General features: G+C 43.2%; 1 protein-coding gene across 1 annotated transcript; it reads right to left on the bottom strand.

Moving 5' to 3' along the window:
• Nucleotides 1-18429: 18429 nt before the first annotated feature.
• Nucleotides 18430-23024, bottom strand: fezf2 (FEZ family zinc finger 2). Its single transcript, XM_032548432.1, has 4 exons — nt 21337-23024; nt 21090-21224; nt 20838-20970; nt 18430-19111 (listed from the first exon to the last, which is right to left on the bottom strand). The coding sequence occupies exons 1-4, from the start codon at nt 22096-22098 to the stop codon at nt 18861-18863; spliced, it is 1281 nt and encodes a 426-aa protein (XP_032404323.1). The 5' UTR covers nt 22099-23024; the 3' UTR covers nt 18430-18860.
• Nucleotides 23025-27809: the final 4785 nt, after the last annotated feature.

The raw sequence follows: 27809 nt of genomic DNA, 5'->3' as shown, positions 1-27809 counted from the left end.
TACTTTAGCCACCTGATATAATCCGTTCCCACTCTATAACATGGGAATAAATTAATTTACCAGCAACCCTTTAACTGTGCTTTGGAAACATTTGCTCTTCATTTCACAAAGGTAAGGGGCTTTGGGATTTAAACTATCTTTCCATAGCTACCTTATATCAAAGTCCTGTAAGGATAAATATCAAACATAGTTTTCAAAATGTAATTTATGAACCATTATACAACATACATAAACCAAATACGAACCTGGAGGCCGATGGGACCCTCTACGAAGCCCTGGAGGCAGGCCAGGAGACCGACAGGACTCGCTACGAAGCCCTGGAGGTCAGCCCGGAGACCGACAGGACTCGCTACGAAGCCCTGGAGGTCAGCCTGGAGACCAACAGGACTCGCTACGAAGCCCTGGAGGTCAGCCTGGAGACCAACAGGACTCGCTACGAAGCCCTGGAGGTCAGCCAGGAGACCGACAGGACTCGCTACGAAGCCCTGGAGGTCAGCCAGGAGACCGACAGGACTCGCTACGAAGCCCTGGAGGTCAGCCTGGAGACCAACAGGACTCGCTACGAAGCCCTGGAGGTCAGCCTGGAGACCGACAGGACTCGCTACGAAGCCCTGGAGGTCAGCCTGGAGACCAACAGGACTCGTTACGAAGCCCTGGAGGTCAGCCTGGAGACCAACAGGACTCGCTATGAAGCCCTGGAGGTCAGCCTGGAGACCAACAAGACTCGCTACGAAGTCCTGGAGGCAAACCAGGAGACCAACAGGACTCGCTACGAAGCCCTGGAGGCAAACCAGGAGACCAACAGGACTCGCTACGAAGTCCTGGAGGCAAACCAGGAGACCAACAGGACTCGCTACGAAGCCCTGGAGGCAAACCAGGAGACCAACAGGACTCGCTACGAAGCCCTGGAGGCAAACCAGGAGACCAACAGGACTCGCTACGAAGCCCTGGAGGTCAGCCCGGAGACCAACAGGACTCGCTACGAAGCCCTGGAGGTCAGCCCGGAGACCAACAGGACTCGGTACGAAGCCCTGGAGGTCAGCCTGGAGACCAACAGGACTTGATACGAAGCCCTGGAGGCAGGCCGGGAGGAGCTTGGGGTCAGCAGACCAAGCTCCTCATCTGACGCCTAACTAAAATAAAAGCAAAACTAGAGTTCATAAGATAAATAAGGGTCTGATGACCTGGCGACAAAGGAATTGTCTGGTGACGAAGGAGACCTGTGTTCGATGGCCTCAAGTTCCCATGGCACCGCAGTCCTGCGGGCCTCAAGCTCTCCTGTCAACATCTTTCAAGCGTTAAGCTTTTCCGCCATAAGTCCCCAAGTGTCAAGCTCCCCTGACACGGTAGTTCTGTTGTCCTCTAGTCTTTCTGCCACAGATACTCAAGCATGAAGCTTGGAGCCCTCATCACACTTCTTTATTTAGCAGTACCAAGTGTCAACCCAGTACCTGAGAGTACCTGTTTGGTACATTTTCAGGAAGGTATTGGAAACGCCAGTGATGACACGTCTGAATATAGGCTGCTTCTGTAGCTGATCTGAAACTGATTTGATGTTTTCGCTGATTTTCTGTTCAGGTGGCTGCTGGTTCAGCTGCTCCAGTTTAAGCTGCAGGTCGGTGTTCATATTCTTCAAGTCAGTATTTTTCTGCTCCAGGATCTCGTTTTCCTGCTCCAAGGCGGTGTTGATATTCTCCAAGATAGAACATTTCTGCTCCAGAGAGGTGCTTCTCAGCGTCAGGCCGGTGTTTATCTGTTCCAAGAAGTTGCTTTTCTCCTCCAAGGAGGCTCTTTTCTGCTCCAAGACGGTGTTTATCTCGTCGAAAATGGTGTTTTCCATCTCCAGGGTATTTCTTTCCCTTTCCAGGGCATGGTTTATATGTTCCAGAGTCGTGTTTTTATTCCCTAGAGCAGTTTTTTCCTTCTCCAGGGTACTTTTTTCTTTCTCCAGGGTGTTGATTCTCTGTTCCAGAGCGGTGCTTTTCTGCCCTAGGGCAGTTTTTTCCTGCTCCAGCGTATTTTTTTCTTTCTCCAGGACATTGTTTCTCTGCTGAAGAGCGGTGCTTTTCTGCCCTAGGGCAGTTTTTTCCTGCTCCAGGGTGTTTTTTTCCTTCTCCAGGGCATTGATTCTCTGCTTCAGGGAGGTGCTTTTGTTCTCCAAGGCAGTGGTATTCTGCTCCAGGGTGGTGTTGTTCTCCTTTAAGGTTTTGTTTAGGTGGAACAGTTTGTTTAATTCCTCGTCTTTGTCTCGAAGCAGCTTGTCTTTTTCTAATGCAGCTTGTTCTATGTTCAGAACTTGCATCTTCAGCTCCTCATTTCTTTCAATCAGAGACTGTTTTACAATGGACATCATGCCAACTTCGTTCAATATTCCATGGAGCTTCTGTGTCTCTTTAGCTAATGTCTGTTGTACTTTTTCCTTTCCAGAATCACAAGATGATGTCTTACTGCTGCGACTCATTGTTGATCCCGTTTCTCTGGACAAATCCAAAAACTTCTCAATGATTTTCTTTACTTGTGTGTTAGAATTTGCCTCTTTATCTCGAAAAGCTTTCATTTTCAATCTCTTGTTAGGATACTACTACGTGCTCTCTGTCTCTCTTCTTCAATGGTTATGACCGTAGAATTCAAGCGTGCAGCTCTGTGATGCCCTCTAGCTCCACAAAGTGTGCATCGCTCTTTGTGACATCAATTTGCGTGATGTCACACATTGATGTCACTGCCTCAGCAGAACAACTAGAAAACTGCTGAAGTTTGAATAAAAACAAACTTTACGGCTGAACGCTGCTCGGCTGAGCTGATGGCTATTGGAGACAGTTCGGCTGGTAATATGTCACCAAGGCTGAAATCCGCACTTGGGAGACAATGGACTGGCACAGCAGGGTGCGAGGACCACAGGTCAAAAGGAAACATTGTGTCCGAAAACAGAAAAAGGGGAAACGGGCCTGTTGACCCAGCTGATGCCAACTCAACCTCTCTCTAGCTAAGCAAGGTTGGTGGAATCAAATAATGTTCTCGCTCTTTGGTTACCTAGCAACAGCCTGTTGAGTCACTTGCGCAGCAGCAGTTTCTGGTTTCACCTCCATTCCTCATAATTGCTTAGAAATAAAAAAAGAAATTAAAAAGCATTGTGATGTGAAAACTATGGATTAAACAAGAATGTATTCCAAATATTGAAAACAGAAAAACTAACAAAAACATTATTGATACAGATATAAGACACTTATTTCATGATATTGTAATATTGTTCAGCCTTACCATAATTAGACTATTTCTGTGTTTAAAATCCATTTTAATTAGTTATTATTTAGGATTATTTTCTGAGAAATTGAGTTTGATTAGTTTGAATGTAATTACTGAAATTTGTGGTTTGGGTAATGTTATCATTAACCAAATCTATATGACTCACAACAACATTTAATTTCCCTTTGGGATCAGTAAAGTTGAATTTTGAAGACAACACTTTACCAAGTTTTTTTTTTCTTTTTGTCCAGTTTCTAGTGAAAATATTTTAGTACACTTAAAATAAGACAAAAATGACTAAACTTTTCAGCAAGATATAGAAGCTTGTTTAAGTAAATAATTCCTTAAAATTGCTGAAGAATTATTAGTTCCATTCACAGAATATGATACTTAAAACAAAACATTCTTCCCCAGTTATAAGTGAAATAATCTAGTATTTTTTCCATCAATATTAAGGAATCACTGACGTAAAACAAGCTCCTATATCTTCCTGAAAAGTTACTCATAAGTTAGTTGTATCTTATCTTAAATGTACTAAGATGTTTGCACAATAAACTGGACCAAAACTACGTGGTGAGGTTTAGTGTTTTTGCAGTGAGGGAGCTGAAAACAATCGGAAATCATTTTTATTTCCAAAAGATGTGAAACATTATCCTAAATTATGCACTAAAATAGAGCATACTGAAGTTCATAGTTATAATGTGAAAAGTTTTGCATTAATATGATTAATCTGTCAGTTATTAATTGGAAGAACAAACATGTGTGTGAGAAGAAAACTCCTCTTCGTAGGAAGCGATGGGGCTTCTGTCCACAAACCTTCTTTATCCACCAGCTCCTGGTCGATTTTACTGCTCCCAAACCTCACTAAAAATACAAAATAAAATGAAATAAGAGAAAGCATTGTTTATCAATCCGCCACGGTGGATTATCCCTCCCCTCAGACTTAAAGCTAACTGGACTCTCACCTATTAATTTGTCATAATCGACTCCCTTGGCGTTGGTGGTTGAAACGGTCCATGGATCCACCGTGTCGTCCTCACCGGCCAAATCTGCTGCCGTTCTGTTGTTCGGCGCAGCATCGTTCACTGACCTCCTGCTTTGTAGTCCTGACCAGTCATCTGTTTGTAGCCCATTTTCAGCTTCAGTAGCAGCTGGACAGCAGCATCAACCTCAGCCTGCAGAAAAATAAATAAAACAGGGGCAAAAAAACAAACAATATCATCAATTAGGCAAAAAATAAAACCAATTGAAAAAACCTATCAGTACTTTGCGTGTTTGCCTTAGGTTCCTGAGTTTGCTGTGGTGTGTTGGTTTATGTATGTTGTATAATGGTTAATAAGTCACATTTTGAAAACTATGTTTGATATTTATCCTTACAGGACTTTAATATAAGGTAGCTATGGAATGATAGTTTAAAACCCAAGGCCCCTTACCTTTGTGAAATGAAGAGCAAATGTTTCCAAAGCACAGTTAAAGAGTTGCTGGTAAATTAATTTATTCCCATGTTATAGAGTGGGAACGGATTATATCAGGTGGCTAAAATATTTGGTTCTCCTCCTTTAACTTTGGAAAATAATAATCAAATGTCACCAAATCCACAGGATTTGTTGTTGATGAAGAGAGGAATCGACATAGTTAAAGAGTTTGTGAAAAAATAATAAGGTCCCATGTCATGGAGGGGGAACAAATTTTTTCAAGTGGCTAAAATATATGGTTCCCCCCCCAAGTAAGTTTGGTAAATAAAGGGTATATATTACCAAATTCACAGGATTTGTTACTGATGAAGAGGAGACTAAGAACAGTTAAAGGAGATTGTGAGAAAAACAATTATCTCCCATGTTATGTATGGGGAACAGGTTATTTCAGGCAGCTAAAATATCTGGTTCCCCCTCTTAACTTTGGCAAAATATGAGCAAATGTTTTCAAACTTACATAATTTATTGTTGATGAAGAGAGGAATAAACAGAGTTAAAGACTTGTTTAACATTTGTCCCCATGTTATGGAGGGGAAACGGATTATTTCAGATGGCTAAAATATATGGTTCCCCCCTCATAACTTTGGCAAATAATGATGAAATGTCACCAAATTCACAGGATTCGTTGTTGATGAAGAGAGGAATAAGCACCGTTAAAGACTTTCTGGAAAATTAATTTGTTCCCATGTTAGGGAGGGGGAACGGATTATTTCAGGCAGCTGAAATATCGATTCTCTCCTCTCCTCCCCCCATAACTTTGGGAAATAAAGAGCAACTCCAAATTCGTTTGTAGGAGGCAGATGGAAATGGAAATAAGGCGTCCACTGGCACTAACCCCATACAAACATGTGTCTGTTCAAAAATAACTAGAAACTTCCATTTTAAGCTTCGTGGTGTGCTCAGACACCAAATCAATTTGAACATTCAAAACAGACATCAGATTTTAAGCTTCTCTCGGTGAGAAAACGTTTATTTTTCCCACATTGTTGTAACTCCATTTCAACACTCCTAACAGACACATAAATGATGGAAACAACTAGAAACTTAGTTTTTAAGATTTCCTATGTGTTCAGACAGAAAATGAACCTGAACACTGGAAGCATCAGGTTTTAAGGAATTACAATTTCAGGGATAGAATGCTTTATTCCTCTACTTTGGGATCAACAAAGTATTTTTGAATTCAATGCAATTCAATTGAAGAAGCAATGAGTAACAGAGAGGGCCAGAGATACCGGCAGTGTACTGCAGCCCAGCTGCTTCTATTATTCCAATACCAACAGTCTGACTGATCCCAGTGCTCCGTAATCACCAGTAGAGGGCGCAATCACCATACATTTTAAAAGCATATAGCTACGAAGGGAATGGGTGGCCTATTTATGATTTTTAAGGTTTTCATATGATTGACACGCAATTTAGAGTGAGCAAAATTTAGAGTGAGTGATGAAGCTCAGCTCTGACAACTAGCCACGGATCTGCTAACAAGTAGCAGTTTGCGACTTCCTTTGTTTTTGTCCATTGTGTCATTGTGAGGTTTGGGACATGGCTGAAAAGGAGGTGCACGATGATGCAGTGGAAGAAAGGGTCATCAATGAAGAATACAAGATCTTGTGCTTGTCATTTTGTTTCGTTTCAGTACTGTACGTTAATGTTGCTTCTTTAGTTGAACAGTTCTCTAGGCTTTCGGATTTCTTTTCTTTGAATGTTTCTGGATGTTCTCTCTTCCTCACTTCAGTCCTGTTAATAGAAATGCTTTAATGTCAAAACTTTGTTTTAGACGTCACACTTTCACGTGTGTCTTTAAAATTACCTGCATGAGTGCAGCGGAAAGCAAGGGACCAGGCATAAAATCTACCCACAGCAAATAAGCAGTTTGGTGAAAATCATTCAAATATGACATTCTATTGTAATTTAGTTCTGTTTTTTTCCCAACTATTTTGACAAGGAGAAGTGTTATTTGTGGTTAAGACCAGTTGCTCTTGTCCTATAAACATCATGACTGCGTGTAACATTAGGTTCCAGGGGTCACAATAACTCACGTGAGATTTGCTTTTCTCATCTATCTGCCGCTCTGTGCGTGTACAGAGTTAAGACATGAACCTCCACTAGGAAAGCTACAACATGTTTTGAATTTATGAATATGTAAGGATGCAAAGTAACCTACCCTGCCACAAGCCCCTCACTTTTTTTTAACCACACGTCCGTACCCCTCCCTCACTGTATCCCTAATTGTCAAGATCAGATCTGCGACAGGCTGACTCAGAGTGGCGGCTTGACAAACGCAATCATCCGGACAGCCTGGGGTTGAGTGGCCAGTGGTTGGCAGCTGCCCCGACTCCTCAGCTGGGGCCCCTATGTTTAAGGCCCCGAGGGGGGTCATCACTGCCATGGGCCACTACTGACTGACTGGACCAGTCTGGGTGGATTTGAGCTGGGTGTTGGGGGTACTGTTCGGTGAAGGAGCTGGATGGAAAGATGGGGGAGGAGGAGGTGGACTGCGGAGTGCTGCGAGGTCAAGGACAGGATTTAAAAGAAAGGAAGGGGGGGGGAGTGTTAAGGGGGTCGGTTCAATGGTGGCTGAAGGGATTAGGAAGAGGGTGGGTGAGATTGAGAAAGATAAATATGGATGAGAAGTGTATGACAATTTCTTAAGGGTTCTAAAGAGAACAATCTGGAGCCTTTCCAAGTAACCATCTCAGTATAATGTGTTCTAATGGCATGGGCCCAATGGGTGCTGAGGTTGTAGTTGCCAATTTTCTCAACCATCGGACTGAGATTCATCCTACCAGCCCCTAACGTCTAACCAGCAGCCTTGTTCTCCCTTTGCCCTCCGTCCCTGGTGACGTGCCATGAATCCGAAGCTATTAGATTATGCAACGCTGTTCAGCCGGTGAAAGCCTACTGGGAGCCTCAACAGACAATTAGCCGAACCACAGTCGTGCAAATGGTTAAGTGTGGACTCCAGTCAATTGAATAATGGGCAATTGCAAGCTCCATTTCATTCGGTGATATGCTCCTGGTGCAGTGGGGGCAAGTGTGTGGGTGTGAGAGAGAACTGAAGGGAAAAAACATGATGGCACGGTACATGTTTGCAGCCACTTTAAAGTTTTGGCACACAGTTGACTCCTGAACCTTCACTTTCTTTGTCAAATGTTACAAATCACAATTTAACCTTTTTTTTGGATTTTTAAAATTTTTTTTTAGAAACATTTTGATTGAGAATCTGACTGTGATTTGTGCTGCTTTGCATGGCGGCTGCAAGTAGACGAGTTTCTGGGTTCCCACTGATCTTGTGTTACAAAGCTTTGGGCCCTGACTGTTGGTCAGGAGCGCACCGATTTATCGGCCAGCCGATTTCCTTAATTTTGGAAGAGCGATGATTGGTCAATATGTAAAGCCAGTTTTAGGCTCCGATCTTATTTACCTCGGCAAAGGTCTAAAAATCAACCACTCTCCTTTTCTGCTGAGAGGTTTGACTGTTAGCCCCGCCCACCAGGTCATGTCTGCACGTTTACAGTTAGCAACACTCACCCCACTCAGCTCAGCAACTTTCTTGCTATATTTAGCAACATTTTAGACATTTTAAACCAAAGAAAATTTGTTTTAGCCACAATTGGATTCTGTAGGTCAGGCTCTTTAAAGATTGGTAATCGGCCAGAAAAGTGCAATCGGTTCACCCCTACTAATAACTGTTGTTAAATGTAGGGTCAAAAGAAGCACGCTGACTGTGCTGGTCCAAATTAAACTTTTCATGATAAACAGCAATAAAAAAGTGTCTTCATGTGTGTCGGTAATTTAAAAAAAACAAACAAAAAAAAACAACCTCACAGCTGCTGTGTAAGTCCTTATAAATGCAAAACGTATTTTGTTTTTAAAAGATTTCACACAAAACTGGATTTTAGTCGTACCTGGTCTGATCTTTAACTTAGTGTAAGATCAGTTAGAGAAGGAGAGTCTGGAAGGGAAGTGGGGTTGCTAACTGTATTGATTGGTTCCTCCAGTAACGTCCCTCTGTCTGTGACTGGTTAAGTCCCAGTCTGTGGTGCTATTCACATCGACTGGTGTGGGCTGCCGAAAGGACGCAGCAACTTGATGTTTGTGTGCAAATGCCATTTGTTGACATTGATTTTTGTCCTGAGTAGATTCATGTGGCATTACTGTGTTGTGTTTCATTGTCAACAAAGCCCATTATCATGACCAAACTGTTTACTTGCTATTAGACTAACTGGTTTGAAGAAATAGTACTTTTCACATCATAACTGGTCCCCTACTTGGAAATCTAGATATCGTACGTTCAATTAAGAAGTCAGGTTATCCACTAATATAACTCATAACCCACTTCTCCACCAGTGTGGCTTCAACTGGTTTTGCCTCAGTCCACCTGGCGAGACTTGTGTCTTACCAGCAGATCCTCTGCGGTTCTTTCCTGTTTTTCGTAGCCACAAAAACCATCTCAACCACTGGCAGACATGACATCTGCCACCAGAGAGCTGCTCGGTGTAGAGGAGCGTATGAGCAACAAATGACGTAATATCTGGGTTTGTTGGAGTCAGTCGCGATAGCGTCCAGGTGAATCTTAATTTTGGGCCGCAATCTTAATTTGACACTTTTGGCTGTTTGTCTTGAACACAAAAATGAAATGCTTGGTTTTACTTGAGCGCATCAAAACCACAACCTGGATGATGTTCTCCGCTGCCGCGTGACAGGAAGCTCGCCGCGCGACCACGTTCTCGTGTTTCCGCCCACTTTCACGTCCAAAGAGTTTAGATAATTAAAAGAAAACTATTCATAAAAAATATTCAGTAGAGCAAATCCACTTTATTATGAAAAACTTTTAAGAAAAAACAATCCGAGCTACTGTACTACAGCACAAAACAGATGAAAACGAGACACAAATTAAAACAATCAAATATAAACGCTTATTAAACTGTATGAAAGTAAAGTGAAACACAAGCAATGACACAAGCTAACTCACAGTGTCATTGAAAACATATTTGTGTTTGGATGTAACGATTAAAAAAAGCTGGTACCAGCTGAAAGGAGGCCTGACTGATCCAGCCATAAAGTGAGTTGTAATAATCTTACTGGCGGTGCAATAAAAACATGGATTATTACCCACGGGTTTTAGAAACAGCAAAAGTAAAATCATATCTCCAACATTTATGAAGCTTGTAAATTCTGTGGAGTTTTCATTTGTTTTCCTGAGAAGATCGGCTATTGGTCTGAGGTGGCCGGGTGCTGTGTGGTCAACACGGCTGCCCAAAGCGGAGGGCGAGCGAACGTTTCCCCCTGGAGACAGGTCAGGTCACAAGGATTAGCCGTGGCACCGGACATCCCCAGATCAACTGATCCGCCTCAACAATGACGGTCTCCTTAATGCGACGACAAAAGGGCCGAGCGCAGGCAGAGCGAGGCGGAGAAAACGACTCGCTGATTTGGAGCAGCAGAAGATCAGAGTAAACTGCTCCAACAATGATGCGAGATATTTGAAACGATTGTACTTTGTGTGTGTGTGTGTGTGGGTGTGTGTGGGGGTGGGTTTGTGGGTGTGTGTGTGTGTGTGGGTGTGTGTGTGTGTGCGTGTGCTCGTTTGTTTCTCTTGTGGGGACCATTTTCCTGACATATACTACGTTGTGGGGACCCACTGCTCCTTGTGGGGACCGAAGCCTGGTCCCCACAAGGAGAAACGCTGTTTTTGGGTCAGGGGTCAGATTTAGGACTAAGGTGTGAATTGAGTTTGGGTTAAGGTTAGGGTAAGAGTGGGGTTTAGGCTGTAGAAATGAATGGAAGTCAATGGAAAGACAGCTGCGCAAACGTGTGTGGATGTAGGCGTGTGTGTGTGTGTGTGTGTGTAATGTCTTGCAAACAATTTCTTCTGTATTTTTGTTCCTTTTTTTATGCCATTTATAAATAAATGCCTGAATTGATTGTGATTGTCGAGCTGCACAATTAAATTTAAAGTGCTCTGACAGCCATCGGCTCCTGTGTTCACACATTCTGACATATTTTCCAAGAGTTTCATCTGGTACATTATAAATACAATCTAATAGCTAACATACCAGTTTCAAGATTTTGGACTTGTCATCGAAAAGATTTGAAAAATCACTTCATCTTCTGCCGTCAGAGTAAATATATCTGCCTCTGCTAATGTCTTTATTCAGCCACGTTCAGCATTTGGCAATCACCTAGACGACATGCAGCATATTTATTTACCTGTTTTCCTGTAAGATAGAAAAAAAGAAATTTACATAAGAAGAACGATAAGACACTGTTGCCTTGGCGATATTGAACAAACAGTTGCCAGACGATCCATGAAAACAGTTTGAACATACATTGGATTTAAATATGAGCTTTCTTGGCAAAAGTAAAGAAGTTTGTAAAAATAAAAAATGGTGTGTTCAATAATCAAATTCTGTTTATTTCTAATTTAAAAAAGATGTAAAATCAAAGAAATGGCCACAAATTCTCTACTTTAAAAGGAATCCTGTTCTTCCATCTTTACATGCGGTCAAGCTGTAAGTGTCTTTTGAAAAATTGCCAGATTTGCTGTGGCTTCTTTTTTCCTGAGGAGCTAATGAGGGATCTCTGTCACTGGTCCAAGAAAATGTTTCACACGGTGACTAATGAGCCTATTTGGAACTAATTATCTTGTTTGTTGCGTTTGCCTTGAATATTGACACATCGCATCAATTAGAAAGTAAAACAACTGGGAATAAAATCACAGCGGCAGAAGGAAGTTGTCGTAGGTGAAGTTGTGCGAATGTGTTTTTAGAAAAACCAGTGCTTGCAGCATAAAATAAATGATTTTAATAGTGATGTTAAACTTGGGGAGGGGGGAAAGCTGCACGCGGCTTATTAGTGGTGAAACAGTTGCCAACTTTGCATCACCTTCAAGTTGCAGTGGCGACTGTTTTCTTCATTCGTGTTTATCAGTGCAAATAAAGTCATATCATAGACAATATGAAGTTATAGACTTAAACATCTTCAAGAAACACCATGTCACTTTCTGCTAAAGGATTGTAGTGCAACAGGTCTTTAAATAAACAAATACAATGTTATTATTGCAGTACTTAGTTGAAAAAAAATCTAAACTGTAACTTATTTTTGTTGTGCTTTATAAAATCAGAGTATTTTCCTGTTTCACGTAAAGAACGAATATAAAATAAAAGAAGAAATCCAATAAGCAACCGGACAAGGCACTTAGCCACACTGATGTTCTCTTCAAAGTTGCGGCAAGTTTTTCCTCAACAGCATCAAGCTTTAGCTGCAACTTAAGTAACTGAATTGTGTCGACGCATCGCTTTTTGAGCCGGACTGGCCACTCGAAGCGTTTCACCGTGAGACACACTCACCCTTGGCCTGTGAGCACATTGGTGTCTGCAGACGTCTGGAGGATTGTACGGACCGCCGCATGGAGGCCAGGGAGTCTCGTCTGACAGCAGATCAGTGGCGAGAGCCTCCTGCCTGGTTGGGTTCCCAACACTCCACTGTTCAAGCCAAGCACCTTCTCCAGGTCGTATCTTTTGACGGATGTGTCCGCCGACCGACTCACCCTGGAGCGGGTTCCTTATCCCTGAAACTTTGATTAGTTTCGATGGAGAAAAGTTCCCAAGAGACTTTTTTTAAAACAGCACAAGTAAGATGGGAGTCAAAGCTGAAGTAGCTTTGTGTTTAGCGGGTTGATTGGGCTTAATTCCTGAAAGTCTAATTTGATATGCATTAATCCCTGGATTAGCGAAGAGCTCTCCCCAAGGCTTCCACGGTCTGAGTCTTCCCAGCAAACCAGGGTCAATAGGAGCATATTTCTTTGCAAACATGATGCCAAATTCGATAATTATGAGAAACTCGACATAAACGTGTTTTTTAAACACAGCACCTCAGCAGTTCCAAAAACCCATTGTGGCTAAATCCACTCTCTGTCTTTTCAACTACTTCTCCTTTAAAAGACGAATAAAAGCCAAGGAGTGAGGAGAAGGCCCTGCTCATTAACCCCTCTGTGCCAAACAATGAGTCCTGGAGGCGCACTGAGCCAAGGAGCCAGCACTCCTCTGACTAGGTATCTGGGTGGGGGTGGTGTGTGAATGTGTGTGTGTGTTTGTGTGTGGGTAGGCGTGCGCGCGCGTGTGTGCGTGTGTGTGTGTGTTGGAGGATTCAATTTTCCAGTACAATGGTAAAACCTAATATTTCTCTCAAAAGCCGCAGAATGAAATTGCATGAGTTTTACTCTTTGTGCCAAACACTTTTAGCGATTGGTTGAGCAGTAACCCAAAAAGCAACGCGTGAATGAAATGGCGACAGGTAAATACAGAAACGGTCTTATCTTGAACATTTTTAACAGACCAAAGCATTTCAGACAGTCTGCAGACGGCCATCATTTGATATGTTCACGTAAAACAAAACTCTCTGTTTCCAGCGAGCCCAGTCCAGGCCAGTGGGAAACCTCTTCACCACAGCAACGCTTTGTGGAGGAGGAAGTCGTCGAAAGGTCGAATTACAAGTAAAACGTACAACAACATTAGCAGTATTTCAAAAAACTGCACTCCGTTTTAGGTCATATCTCAGCACAGCAAAGGGACTTGACCTCAATTACCATTTACAGCGTTATTGACTCCAACATGTTCATCGCTGCCTATGGATTTCATTTTTTGCATTCATATTCTTCAGAGTTCTCTGATCACAGGGTTAGATCCTGCCAACAGGCTGAAAATGTACGGCAGTTGAACTGCTGAAATGTTGCTGTGCTACAATGCAAATCTAATTTATTATTTTTGTTAGAAAAATGTGGGACATCATTGTTCCGTACAGTTTGTATTTATTTATTTTTTGTTTGTTTTTGTGATGTGAAGCACTTTGAACCTCCTTCTTGCTGAAATGTGCTACACAAATAAACTTAATTGATTGATTAACATGTATGTTGCCTTTCTGTCCACATTTTCAGTTTGTCATTGTAATCCTCACTGAAGCAAAAGGGAACAATAATGAACTGTTATTTGTCATCTTTCTCCTTTTGCTACTTAATACATGTCAATCGGTTAACCGGTTTTCGGCAGTATTGTTTGTTTCAAGCTTATTTTACTTTCTAGCAGGGACGTGCAGAAATAGACACTGGGAGGTGACAGACACCCGCGGTTTCTGCTCTGGACCAATCATCTTCTGAATTTTTTTTTTTTTTTTTACTGTGTAAATTCTGGATTTAAAAAAAGCAAGTATTTCCAAATTGTTGTAATTTTGCCTAAGATTACCGCCCTGCATCCCCACCTCCATCCTTCACAACACATACAGACCGTGACATGCCCCCACCAGAAACAACGACCTGTGAAACAATTCATTTAAATAAGGACAAATGAGCTGAGTAACATTATAATTCATTCTCTACCTGTAATAAACATTCAGTAAAAAAAATGGCACATGTATATTAAAAATATTTTAATATGTCAATTCTATCAGGAGACATCTTGTTATCAGTCCTCAGGGTGTAATCTTAACTGTAAGAATAATTGCTGTCAGATATCACACTGGCTACATGCAGAAGTACAGACAGTAGCTATAATTACATTTACTCAGTTACATTTACTTGAGTAACTTTTTTGAAAAAAAAATTACTTTTAGGAGTGTTTTTACTCATCTACTCTACTTCTACTTAATCAATTTTATTATAAAGTATCAATACTCTTACCATGAGTAAAATGTCTGGGTTTTCTACCCACTGGTTGAAACAAACATGCTTTAACCAACAATTCACCAGACACAGACACACAGCTGCAGTTTGTGTTAAAGTTTCATAAGTTTTCTGTTGAAAGAAACTGATTTGAGAAAAGTCTATTTTGCCTGATTTTTTTTTTTTTTTTTTTTTTTGTTGCTTATATAAAATATCGTCATTTTGGTCCTTAAAAATCGAAAATTTCCATTTAACTTTATATGGGGTCCGTCTGATGACGCAATGTTTAAATATGAATTGATCGATAATTTGATCAGTTACTCAGTACTTGAGTAGACTTTTGACCAAATACTATTTTACTCTTACTGGAGTCACTTATTTTGGACGGCTTCTTTTTACTTTTATTTGAGTAAAACTAAGTTGACTTATCACTACGCTTACTTGAGTACAAGTTTTAGGTACTCTGCCCCCCTCTGAGTAGAAATGATGTTTCTCTTGGCCATATCCTGGGCTGTTTGCATTGCTATATCTTTTTTTTCTGTTGTTGCCAATTTGATTGCTAAGTTGATGGTGTTGCAGTTTTTCCATGTCATAAATCTCAAAGACCAAGGTATGTGCAGCACAAGGTGCCCTTTTTCCCTCTTGAGCACCTGACCCCCCAAATATCTGTGCATGCCACTGCTCTCTGCCATTTTGCAGATGTGGGAACTTTATCTACTGGCTGCGCTGACACAAACTGTCCCTCTTCATCCTCTTAAGAAAAGTCCTCGCCGCTGCCGCGGGGAGGCTTTAATTGGCATTTCATGCGGGCTAAACAGAGGGGAAGCTCATGTAAGTTAACATTTGGTCGAATTAATTGGTCCTTTTCTCTCTTTTCACCTCCGTCAGGCTCTCGCGGGCCGCAGACGAAGCTTCCCGTTAATCTCCCATTTTAAAATCAATTCACTGAGACAGACAAAGAGTCCGCCTCGCGCTTTTCTTCCCTTCCTGTCCCAAACGAGCTCCTTTGTGGCCCGCAAATTGTCTAAATCCCCCTTCGGCGGACCCCCGTCGGAGCAAAAGGGGGGCGGCAGCATGAAGACGTCCTCGTGTTGCTGACAGCTGATTAGCCGCGCGCGCCCGCGACCCATAATCTCCCTGCAGTGTGGGCGCGCGCCTAAAGCAAAGCTCCCGCTCTCTCTCGTGCATGTGGACGTCGGAGGCCGCCGCTCAGATGCGAGGGAAACCCAGAGAAAGAGTGCGAAGAAAAGGCCAACTTGCCCGCTTTAGGTTGTTTACTGGCGTTTATGTCCCGCGGCTCTGCGAGCGACGTGCGCGTGTTCGACCGCGCCGCACGTCGCTCGCTGCTCACGAGTCGATGTAAGTCAAATAAAAAAAAATGTTTGAACGGAATAGGAATGAAATAGGAAACGGGCCAATGAGCGAAGTTTGCTTTTTGTGAGGGAACGTGCAAAAAAAAAAAAAAAAAAAAAAGTCAGGAACAAGATGCGCGCTCCCGCGGAACGTCCGCAAACGGAGCGCGTTTCCCCCCCGGGGTTCAGTCAGGACAGTTTCACCTGAGCGGCTTCATGGCAAGAGTGGAGGAACGGAAACACTCATCACAAATCCAAGTTTTCAGTGTAATAATCGATAGAGAGGAGAAACAGGGACCATTCATTTCATCAGACGGATATTTTGGACTGACCACGAAATCTGACCAAATAAGAATAATGAGAATAATATATATTTGAATATATTAAAAAAATATATTGTGTCCATCCGAATATATGATTTTCATTTGTTAGAGTAATGCAACACTGAACAATTACCAATGGGGGGGTAAAATCTCAGCTGTCTTAAATGTTTGAAATCGTCATTTATTTTGCAGCAACAACAATCAAACATCGCGTGGTTTCGTGTTTCACAGAAACGCCTTTCAGATTTAATTTCACAGTTTTAAAAAACATCGGATGGATGGACATATTTTATCGTGATATAATATTAACTGAACTTCTATAGCGTCACTCGCAAACACGTTCACGCGCAAAGCGTCAGCATCATTCGTGATGTAGGGAATTGCCCAAGGACACTTCAGCAGGAGAAGGGGGAAGATGGAATCAAACTCGCAGTCTTTTGATTGCCATAGAAATCTTCCAGTTGGTCCACAGCCTTCTTTGTAAAGTACAGAGAGAAAGAAAAATGTAATAATAATAATAATAATAATAATAATAATAATAATAATAATAATAATTCTTCCTACGGTCCCCTAAGTTTTCAGCAGCTTGCGTCATTTGAGACATGGACCTACACATCAAGCAGAACTCTTGTTCAAACTGTATCATTGACAAATCACCTCTGTGGCATTTAAAGGGCCGTTTTGTTTTGTTTTTTCTATCGTATTAGTGGCTGAGCTCCTTGGTCTCTGCGGCAGAATTCACGCTCATCCCGGAAGCTGACTTCATTTAGCAACGAGCTAAATGAGCCGCGCAGCTCGGACATCAGCTTCACAATCGCTTGGCTTCCGTCTCTTCTGGTCCGTGGAAGTGTGGTCATTTGCTCCACGGTGCTGCCGGTGCTCCGCCGGTCCTGGGTCAAAGTTCAAGTTCCAACATCACCTTCTGCTCTGTTGAGCAGTTTGGTGATTCACGTCTCCACTTTCTCTTTGGCCTTTTTCCCCTTTTTCGTTTTTTTTCATTTTTCTTTCCGTTTTCATTACCAGATTTCTTGTGGATCCAAGCCGTCATGGCCTTCTTGATGTTTTTTTTTTTTTTTTTTAACAATCCTTTCCATGTTCTAAGAAGACAAGAAGTTTTTTGGGGGGGGGGGGGGGGGGGGGACCAAATTTGCTAAAAGTGCGAAGACTCATGTGGAGAGGCTCATATTGACTTGTGCAGGTATTTTTATTTTTTTTTGTTTCAAACACTCATTGCTCTAGTTTCCCCCTGTTTTGATCAAAATTCTTTGCTTCGTGAGCTTTAGAAAGAGAATCCTGCGCCGTTCCCCGTTTTCTACAGAGAAACCAGCTGAATGGTTGCGGTCTGACACAGAGATGATTCAAGAAAAGCAGACAGAGTGTCACTTCGGATCCTCGTCCCTCCGAGTCCAACAAGTCGAACTTTTTTTTCTTCTTTTTTTCCCCTGTGATCACAACAGATATCTTCTCTAACTCGGTCTATAAAGACCAGCTTCTACGTCACCAGCGCCGCCTGCAATCTGCCTCCGGAAGTTAAATGCTCCGAGACATCTCTGCGAACTTCGTGCAGTTTGCAGAGAGGGGGCTGGGGGGTGGGAGGACTGGGGTGGGTGGGGGGGGGTGAAGGTGAGCGGGGGGCGTCGTCTGCCAATATTGGCCTTGCCAGGTTATTCCAGGGCCGGCCGAGCGCGTTAATTAGCTGTTAACAGAAACGGAGCCATTTGGGAGCACGTCGCGACTCTCCGCAGAATGTGCGCCGGGATAATATTGTTCCAGGAGACGTGCGCAGAATGACCCAGACTTTATTAACGCGGGGGCCCAGATGACGAGCTGCGGCCTGAGTGCTCCATTATCTCCAGTTCTGATGAGTGGCTCCGGATGAGACGCGCACGCCCCCCCCTCATGCTGTCGGACCCCCGGGGCCGTTTAGCTGCTTAATGTAATTTGCTTTCAAGGGCTGTGTTATCTCCCATCATTTGCGCCATTATTCCCCGAGTCAAGTGTAAATGTGGCTTTATTAAAATCGTGTCTGTCAATAAATGTTGAAGTGAAGTTGGACGCAGTGCATGCCGGTCCGTCGCTTTCTCCCGAGCGCATGGAAACGGCTCACCTGCACCTGGCGGGCCTGCAAGCTCAGCGACGTTCATCCTGCTGCCGCAAGAAAACCGGAGCGATAAGGCAAAACAGGCAAGAATAAGCAAATTACGTACAAGTGAAAGTGGTTGAACGTTTGTATGTGAGCTGGCTGTTGTTGGACTTTAGCGCAAATTATTTAAATGATTTCTGTTGTGAATTCTGGACATTTTTCCGCCGCCTGAAATACGTCAAAAACCTTCATCGTTTCTATATGTATGAACTGAAATGACATGGCTGAGACGGCGAGCTTTCATTATAAGTTATAAGTTATTTATTCACATTAACACTTTCCAGTAAAATACATGACACGGCGACTCATATTTAAATAGCGACGTTTTTTGACCTGCTGTGTTCATCGGTCGGGTGGTTCGGCCCCGTGTGTTCCACATCTATGAGGAGGAATGCTAGATGACAAAGAAAAGAAATCAGAATGTTCCTTTCAGTTCCTTTCAGCTCGCTCTTCTCGGGTTCTGGTCGGCTCGTTCCCCCCCCCTCTCCCTGTGTTAGCGCACGGGCCCCTAAGACTCGCCACACCCATTTGAGTCCAGTCTCAGAGGGGCTTTCTCACCTCAGGCCGGGATTTTTTTTTTTTTTTTTAAATGTATTTATTTTTATTTTCTCTTATTCCAAGAACACCAGTCATGGTGACCCGGAGCCCGCCCTGTCCTCTCAGCAGGTCTCAGCTCTGCGGCTCCCTCAGGGCCTCCGAGACCGCAGCGAAGCCGCTCTCGTGCAGCTTCCTGATGTGCTTCTTCAAGTCAAAGTTGCGGCAGAAGCCTTTGCCGCAGGTGGCGCAGGTGAACGGCTTCTTGTCGTTGTGCGTGTGCATGTGAAACGTCAGGTTGTAGATCTGGTGGAAGGCCTTGTTGCAGATGGAGCACTTGTACTGCTTCTCTCCGCTGTGCGTCAACTTGTGGTTCTTGTAGTTCCCTAAAAAACAAACAAAAAAGAAAAGTGAATGAACAGAGCAACCCTGAAGTTAAAAAAAACCCCCAAAAAGTGTCCAGTGCAACAGAAAAAAAATATATAAACCATGTAGCAGGTACAGCTGATAAAGCTGGTTGTCATTTTTTGTTGTGTCAGTATTTCTGAACATTCCTCTAACATTCCACTAAAGATAAAAACTTCAACACTAAATGTTATGGGACTTATTAGTCATCACGTCAACTTGCTGCCACTTCCTGTGATGTCCAGAAAAGAAGAGAAAAAAAAAATCGCTTAACGTTTTCTTTTTTTTTTTTTTTTGTATATGTGAAACTACAACCAGGTGGAAAAAAAAAAAGTCCAGTTCAAACCACCGATAAAATGCACAAACTTTTCCTTTCATTCAATAAAAGAAAAAAAAAAAAAAGAAATAATTTTTTTAAGCATAAAACGAGGAGGCGGAATTAGTTTCTTTCTTTAAATCGGGTTTGAGTGGGCAAACTTCAGGATTTAGAAATCATCAATCTGGTTTCATTTGGAAATGCCTGGAGGTAAGAATATTGTCTTTTCTCAGCAAAAAACATAAACTGACTCTATATTATCGTCTATTTCAACAATATGATTTCAATTATTATTATTGTTTTTAATCTAAATGTAGGAGGAAATAGTGACATTTTTATGCTACACCAACGCATAGATATATTAAACAATTTGTCAGTTAAACCTTTCATTTATTTCAGTAGCTTGTTTTAGTTTAACAGTAGCTGTAGTCATTTTAGGCACATATTTAATCATTTCAAAAGAAAAGCGGTGAGCAAAGTGACGATTCAAAAGCTCTGCGCAGAGATCCGCCGTGATGCCGCGCGGAGTCTCCTTCCCTTAATCACATTTTCTTCTTCTTCTGTTTTTTTTTGTTGTTTTTTTGGTTTTTTTTGCGCGTTAAGGTCGAGAAGTTGTCAAACTTTATCAGAATCAAGCGCTGTGGCAAAAATTCAAAAAAGAAAAGCGAGAGAGAGAAAAGCCAACTTTGCCGGAGTTCAAGCAGCTGACCCGGAGCAAATGCTGCCGTCTTCAGGGGAGAATTAGTCCGTGGAAAGTGCCACGTCCTATTTGTGCTGACGGCTTTTCGGCGAGCCTGCAGGTATTTACCACAACGCGGCGGCTCCGCTTCCCGCATCCAAGAGCCAACATGCGGGAGCCGGTCGGAGTTCGCGACAGAAAACACAAAGAAAAAAAAAAAAAGAAAATCGGCCTGTACTGACATTGCGAAATGCAGATAAGTTATCGCTCTTTCTTTCTTTCTTTCTTTCTTTCTTTGTTTTTTCTGCGTAAACTACTGAGGTAAAAAAAAAAAAAATCAATTCAACCACGAAACTGAGTACAAAGCGCTAACTTACTTCATTTACCTAATTCAAGCGCCAGACCAAAAGAAAACTAGCACGTGTATAATAATAATAATAATAATAATAATAATAATAATAATAATAATAATAATAATAATAATAATAAAGGGACAATCGAGGACAATTACCTCTTTTTTTAGAGTTACTTTTAAACGTTAAGCGTTTTGGTTCAGATGCGCGTCACGTGTTTTTTTTTTATATACAGTTTAGATAGATTACATGTATTAAAACTAATGAGTTAAAAAACAAACAAACAAAACAAAAAAACAAACACGAATGAATACATTCAACTCGCCAGTGACGGCTGTGAGGCTTCATGAAACACGCACCTTTCTGGTGGAAACCTTTCCCGCAGAACTCGCACACAAACGGCTTGTATCCGGCGTGGATGCGCACGTGCGTGTTGAGCGTGGAGCTCCTGTTGAACGCCTTGCCGCACTGGTTGCATTTGTGCGGCTTCTCCTGCGTGGAGGATATTTGAAGTAAACAGCAGTTGAAAGCAACTGTGTGCGCGCGCGTGTGTGTTTGTGTGTGTGAGGCGGCCAGGCCGGCCTGCAGGTGTGTCCCCCCCCGCGTCTCACCTGAGTGTGGATGATCTTGTGCCTGCAGAGCGTGCTGGCCTGTCGGAAGCCTTTGCCGCACACTTTGCACACAAACGGCCGGGCCCCAGTGTGCACCGGCATGTGTCTGGTCAGGTTATAATGCGCGTTAAAAACCTACGAGAGAAAAGAAAACACACACACACACGATCTTGTTAAAATGTGTGTTCTACTCATAATCTGTCAGGTTTGTCTTCGAGCGGATCGCTGTCGTTCCTGAAAAGTTTACCTTCCCACAAACTTCACACGTGAAGTTTTTGTGCTTGCCTTCCGCGCCGCAGCCGCCGGAGCTGAGCTTGCCGTGCGTCTTGACGCCGTTCTTCTCGCCGACCAGAGCGTGGTTCTCCTTCACTATCTGGTCCAGCTGGCCCGGCAGATGCTCCTTGTGTGGGTACTGGGGAGTGGGGAGCTTCTCGGAGCCGGCGCCGGCTAGCTTGGCGTTCTCCAGCAGCAGGAGTCTGTGGTGCGCCGACAGGGACGCCTGGACCTGGGGGGTGGAGAGCCAGTGTCCGGCCAGGAGCTCTGACTGCTGGTACGCAGAGTCAAGGTAATTCAGGTAGTAGAGCGAGCCCACGCTGGGCACGGCCACGGCTTGGTGGATGACCTGCGGCTTCACCACCCTGCTGCCGGTGGGCGGCACCGGCTGCTTCAACGTGGACTCCGCTCTGGCGCACACGCCGCAGTTCCCTTTGCACGGCGCGGCCGCCGATCCACAGAACGTTCCCCTAAGGCTGGCTCTCCAGAGCTCCGAGTAGTTCATCAGCGCCTTGGCCTGCAGGTCGTAGCTGAACGGCTGCAGCGGGATCATGCAGGGGATGGGGGAGCAGAGGCCGAGCAACTTCTTCCCCTCCGAGCGCTCCTCCGCGCCGCCTCTCGGCTCCGAGCTCTTGGACATGATCCGGTCGATGGAGAAGGCCAGGCTCTTCGGAGCCCCGGAGGGCCCGGTCCTACCGCAGGACATCACCGTCTCCAGAGAGGCAGAACTTGCCATTTGAAAAAAAAAAAAAAAAAAAAAAAAAAAAAAAGAAAGAAAAGAAACAAAAAAGTCTTGCCGTTCGCAGCAGAACTTGTTGGAAAGTCCGAGCGTTCCTGTTTTGTCACTCCTCTGGGTCCCCAGCAGCAACAGCAGCAGCAGCAGATACAGGAAGCATCAGTTTGATGCGCACCTCGCTGTCAGAGTGTCCTCCTCCTCCCCCCCCCCCCTCCCCGACGCCTTCCCCAAACCCCCCATGCAAACAGCGGCGTCCAGGGGGTGATTGGTTAATCCTCGTTAACTTTTGCGCGTGAAAATTAACGGGACATTTTCGAGTCAAGAACCAAAAGAAAAAAGAAAAAAAACAAACAAACAAACAAAACAAAACAAAAAAACACAGAGGGAGGACAGCAGAATCTGAAGAAAGAAGAAGAAGAAAAAATGTGGGAGCTCCAGGAGGATGCAGGAGCGCGGAGTTAAGTGTGAGTTAGAGGTTACCGCTTTAATGCTCAGATGACTGGAGAGCCGCACGCTGGCGGGGCCCCGCCCCCTCCTCAGCGCCGATCCTGACATCAGCGGGCAGCAGCTCGGCCTCCAGCAGGAAACGCCCCTCACCAACCTGCGCGCCACCAAATCAGGAAAGTTGAGGGGCTGAAAGCCTGTAGACACAAAACGACTCTTTTTCTTTCTTTTCTTTTTTATTTCTCTCTCTTTTTTTTTTTTGCCTCTTACCTGAGGAGGAAAATGTGTAAACACGTTTTGTCTGCGCTCATTAAACAACGGGAGTGGAGCTGCTTTCATTTGGTTAACAACAGAGTAATCTCTGTTTTTGTGCTTCAGTTTGGGATTCTTTTTTTTTTTTGTTCAAGAGAAAGTTGCTAATCCTCTGAGATGGGATTCCTCTCTCTCTCTCTCTCTCTCTCCGGCTCCCATCCTCACTTTAACAAGCCGAGTTCCGCACTCTGGACCTCCAGTCTCCACCTGTTTAAAGAGCGCAGACGCCCCCTTTGGGTCCTATAAGCGCCGCTCCTCCACTCGATTGTAAGGAAGCAATTTTCCAGCGCGATTCACAGAGAAAGAGAGAAAGAAGAAGAAAAAAACAGAAGCTCATTTACTTTTCGCAACTAAAGCACCGCGTGAACGTGTTTTTTTTTTTTGTCGTTGAAATAGAAGAGAGGGAATTAAAGAGGGAGAGAGGAGAAAAGAAACAACGTTAAGTTAATGACATGTAAAAAGAGAAAATAGTAAAAGAGGGTATTTTTTTCCCCTCTCTCGCTTTCTCTACATTGTTTAGAAGGAATTTGCAGGAATCCACTTCGTTGACGGATCAGCCTTGAGCTTGTAGGCCTTTTTTTTTTTTTACCTGAGGGCGTCTGAGTCTGAGAGACAGGAGAGGTTCCGACCCACCGACACCGAGGGACAATGAGTATGCAAAGCACATGTGGAAACCATCTTAAGTAAAGAGATCCCCTTTATTTCTCAGTTCCTAAACATTTGTGGTAAAAAAAAAAAAAAAAAAAAAAAAAAAAAAAAAAGAAATAAAAATTCAAATACAGCTGGTCAAGCAAGTTAAACAAGCACAACGTTAGAAAAGATAGCACCATGACAAAAAAAAAATATCAGGTTTTATTTCATCAAAAACAAACCAAAATGTAGAAACTATTAAAAAAAAAAAAAAAATAAAATCTTGACCAAAAGGATTCATCAGTATCTATGAGCCTCTCTATAAAAACCCTTAGATGACTCCTGTGTCTTCATGGAGAAACTCGCTTACATTTTGAGGTTGACAGTTGAGAGGATAAGCAAATGTTTGGACAACTTTTCTTTGTTTTAATTGAAACCCATTCAGAAAATGCAGGAGAGAGAACCTAACTAATCATCCCCCAAAGTGTTCAATCTGTTTCAGTCTGTTCACAGAGACAAAATAGGAATCGACAAAAGCATTTTTGAACAGTTTTCATTGTTTCTCGGGCAGATCGATGAGCGCGGCTGTTCAAGTGAACCGCGACCGCGTACCGTTTATTTACCACCGGGTCCGATTAACAGCAACCCAAACGCCCAGACGGAGGAAGACGACAGCAGTAAGAGAACCTGGAGACCAGAGCAACATTTCCGGAGCCAGACCTGGGGATGTTACCGGGCGGGTCATGAGGCTCAGCCAGGATCACAGGATCCGCTCCCCCCAAAAAACAACGACTAGAGAGACACTGGCTTCATGTGGGCCCACTTCCTGTAGGCAGTGGCCTTAGAGAAAGAGTCAAGATGTTCCGTCATCCACGGTGGCTTGGAACAACGGGGTGTCCGAGGCGGACTGGGTCCACAAGGCGTCCTTCAATTTGGACACTTTCTGGTCATTTTAACTCTTGCAGGAGACGTCAGGGGAGAATCAGAAAGAAATGAAAACACTTTTTGTCACTCCAGGAATGGCAACAGGTCAGGATGCGTAAACAAAACAAACAAAAAAAGTCTCTAATTTACGGTAAAATACCGGCAGCTGTGGTTGCCAGAAGTTTACGGTATAAATCCGGTAAAAACAACAAAAACAACAAAAAACGTTAGAAACGTGTTTTGTTGTTGTTTTTTACAGCGCATGCTCAGGTAATCACCTAATTAACTCACAACACCTGCACACATTTCTGAGCCTCTAATTTGGTCTCTCAGTCTGGGTCAGTAGGCTGACTGGACAGGTGTCCAGAAGACAGTTCCCTGCTTGTTGTTCACAGAGCGCTATATCCTCATAGAAGGTTAAGTGGAAGGAAAAAGTGCAGTAGTTGGATCACATTCTCTGGTCTCCAACCTGATTTAACGTTGCAGGGTCATGTTTAGTGACACGTCTTCATTCACTTTCTTACCAGCAACTAAAACAAAAAAAACTTCGGGCCTTGTAGATCGTGTGTTGTTTGTTTGTTTTTGCTTGTCTGGTCAGGAAGGACAGCATTCATTCAGCTTTGGACAGGGTCACTCAGTCTGGACGCGGAGCAGCGCCTGTTTTCTTTGGGTGCCACATAGGAGAGTCTTGTAGATCATGAAGCCACCGGACATGCGGCATCTCTGTCCCAACGTGGCCCTCCCTCTCCAGCAGAACTTCCACCTCCACATTGTGGATGCAGCTGCTGTGAGATACACTTTAATTTTAAACGTCGCCGTTCAGATTTAAACTGTATTTGTCTATCGAGCTCGGAGAGTAAATAGCAATGAGGAGGAAGGAGGATGACGGTGAGGGGGGGGGAAGTGTGAGCAGCAGCTCTGGGGTTTTTAAACACAGTTCTGACTCACAGAGAACAATCTAAGGATCCTGGCTCTTGCTGTGATCAGGCTAAAGTACTCAGTGCAAAAAAACCAAAAACACACACTTACCGTAGATTTATAATTCGTGATTCTTTCTGCCCGAACCCGCCAAGACGTGGATGCAAAGCTGCGGCGGGGGGTTAAAATTAATTTGTACAATGCCGAGCGTTGGAACTTTTCATTTTGCTGGATAAGCTGATAAAAACGTTGGGAGTGTTTCCCCCGTGCGGAGCGAGGCCGAAAGCAGAGGCACAGACATGTTTAATGCATAAAGGGAAATACTGCGGCTTGTTAGGAAAATTGTTGTTTTTTTTCTACACGTGCTCCTCATGGATATGTCATTGAGGTAAGATGGATAAAAACAACAATATTTGTCGCAGTGGTAATCCAGAGTGAACCAGGGTAATGTTTGTGACCCAGTCCAATCAAGTTCAAACGGTATAAAAAATTTTTTTCAAAAATCCTGGAAACAACACCGCCGAGGCTCCTTTTGGAAACTTAAGAAATTCTATACTTTGATTACCCGATAATTACCTAATTGTGACGCTTTCTGCTTGTGCATGGCCCACGTTGGATGGACTGAAACAAAGTCGATGACGTCAAATGATGAAAATGATCAAAATAACTGCTTCTTCAGCGGAAGAAGTAGTTATAACCTATACTTATTACCTCCCTAATCAACATGAAAGATATGAACAACAGATTTTTCCTGAGAAAACTTGCTAAGCCCGGTGGTAAGGGGTCCACCAGCAGCCCACCGAGTTTTTGCGTTAAAAGTTACAACAATTCTGAGGTCTGTGTGTGTGTGTGTGTGTGTGTGAGCTGGCATCATCATTTGGAAACTCACACCCAGTTCAATGTGTCATCTATGAACCTAGCCTAATCTGTCTTCACTGTTACTGCATAAAAAAACAAAACAAGTTAAAATAAGCAAACTGGCCTTTGCTTAGCTTGGTTTGGGGTGGCAAGTTAAGCCTGGTGGCCCGCCAGGCTTGTGATACTCTGGGGCAAACCCTGGTAATAATATCCAGTATCCATGATAATATGCATCAGCTCTGCACAGCCATTCAAGAGGAGCGAACCAACACTCCACAAATGGTGATCAGACCAGATGCTGACTGGTTTCCAGACCCTCCAGTTCAGCAGAATATTGTCATTGCGGCTAGCCTAGCGCACGCCTGAGCCAAAATCATGCTAATGTCTAATCGGCATCTTCGTACGCCACACCTAAGAGGTGGGATGGCTTATCTATGCAAAAAGGAGAAGTGCTCATTCTCATAGGTTTAGACAGTTTTGTGAACAATATTTGAGAGAAATTGATATTTTGTGTACATAGAAAATGTTTAAGCTCATGTAAAAAAAAATAAAATAAAATAGGAGCAACAACAAAAGTGTTTTATTTATATTGTTATTCAGTGTAACTGAAAAAAAAAGAAATATATATGAAAAGGTGTGCATAATGTGTGGCGCTTTCACTAAGATGAACTAAAAGTGATTTTTTGCCTAACAGTAAACATCACAATATGTGAATATTGTTTAGTTATTTGAAAATACCTTACAAAAATACATTACTTTACTGCAACATTGATATCGTAAAGTACACATTCAAGTGTCAGTATACAAATTAGAGTGCTAGAGTGTTTAGGCACAATTATAAAAAACAGCAGCCAGTCATAATGTCATTACAGTAACATAGATCATAAGTATAACATCTATGGCAGAGGTCTTCATGTATGTCACTGAAAATCACAAACATGTGTCTGTCAGTCATACTGTCATACAGTAAGTCTCAATGCACTTCAAGGGGTCTTTAACTCCAGGTGTTGAGGGTTGGTGTTAGACCCGTCTCTGCTTCAACGCATAATCAGGTCATTAGCAGGAGAACCTGACTGCATACTGATGAGGCGATTCAGCCATTTGATTCTGGTGCGTTGGACCAGGACGCATCTAAAAGTTGCAGGACCCTCAGACCTGGCGGCCCGGGAGTAAAGGTGTGCCGCGTGGCTCCTTCTCACCATTTGACGACTTTGGTATTCTTCACTTGTGGGCTATTTCATAACCTCCTTATTTTCCGTGATATTTCTCGAAGCACTCAATGCTTTGAATAAAACTTTGAATGCCTCCAAGGCATTTGTGGTGCGTAACACAACGTCTCAGGAACCAATCCCCCGTGCTGATTGACCAGTAAGTGTCTTGGCCACCTCTTGTCGTGTCTTCAGTAGAAGTGTCTCTTGCCTTGTGCCAAACATTTGTATAAGAAAATATACCACAACCCTTGACGTAAGCAGCCGAGCACATCAGTCATCGCTAAATGGTCTGTACTTGTAGAGCGCTGTGCTGAAGGACAGTGTTTCTGACCAGATGGTAGCAGGAGCACCACAGGGCTCTGTACTCTCTCCATCCCTTTTCACAAGACTTTCACACACACAATCATACACTAG

This window comes from Xiphophorus hellerii, chromosome 20 (genome assembly GCF_003331165.1).
Source record: "Xiphophorus hellerii strain 12219 chromosome 20, Xiphophorus_hellerii-4.1, whole genome shotgun sequence".
Taxonomy (NCBI): Eukaryota; Metazoa; Chordata; class Actinopteri; order Cyprinodontiformes; family Poeciliidae; genus Xiphophorus; species Xiphophorus hellerii.
Note: the sequence above shows the minus strand (reverse complement) of the source record. Positions and strands in the feature narration are given on the sequence as shown.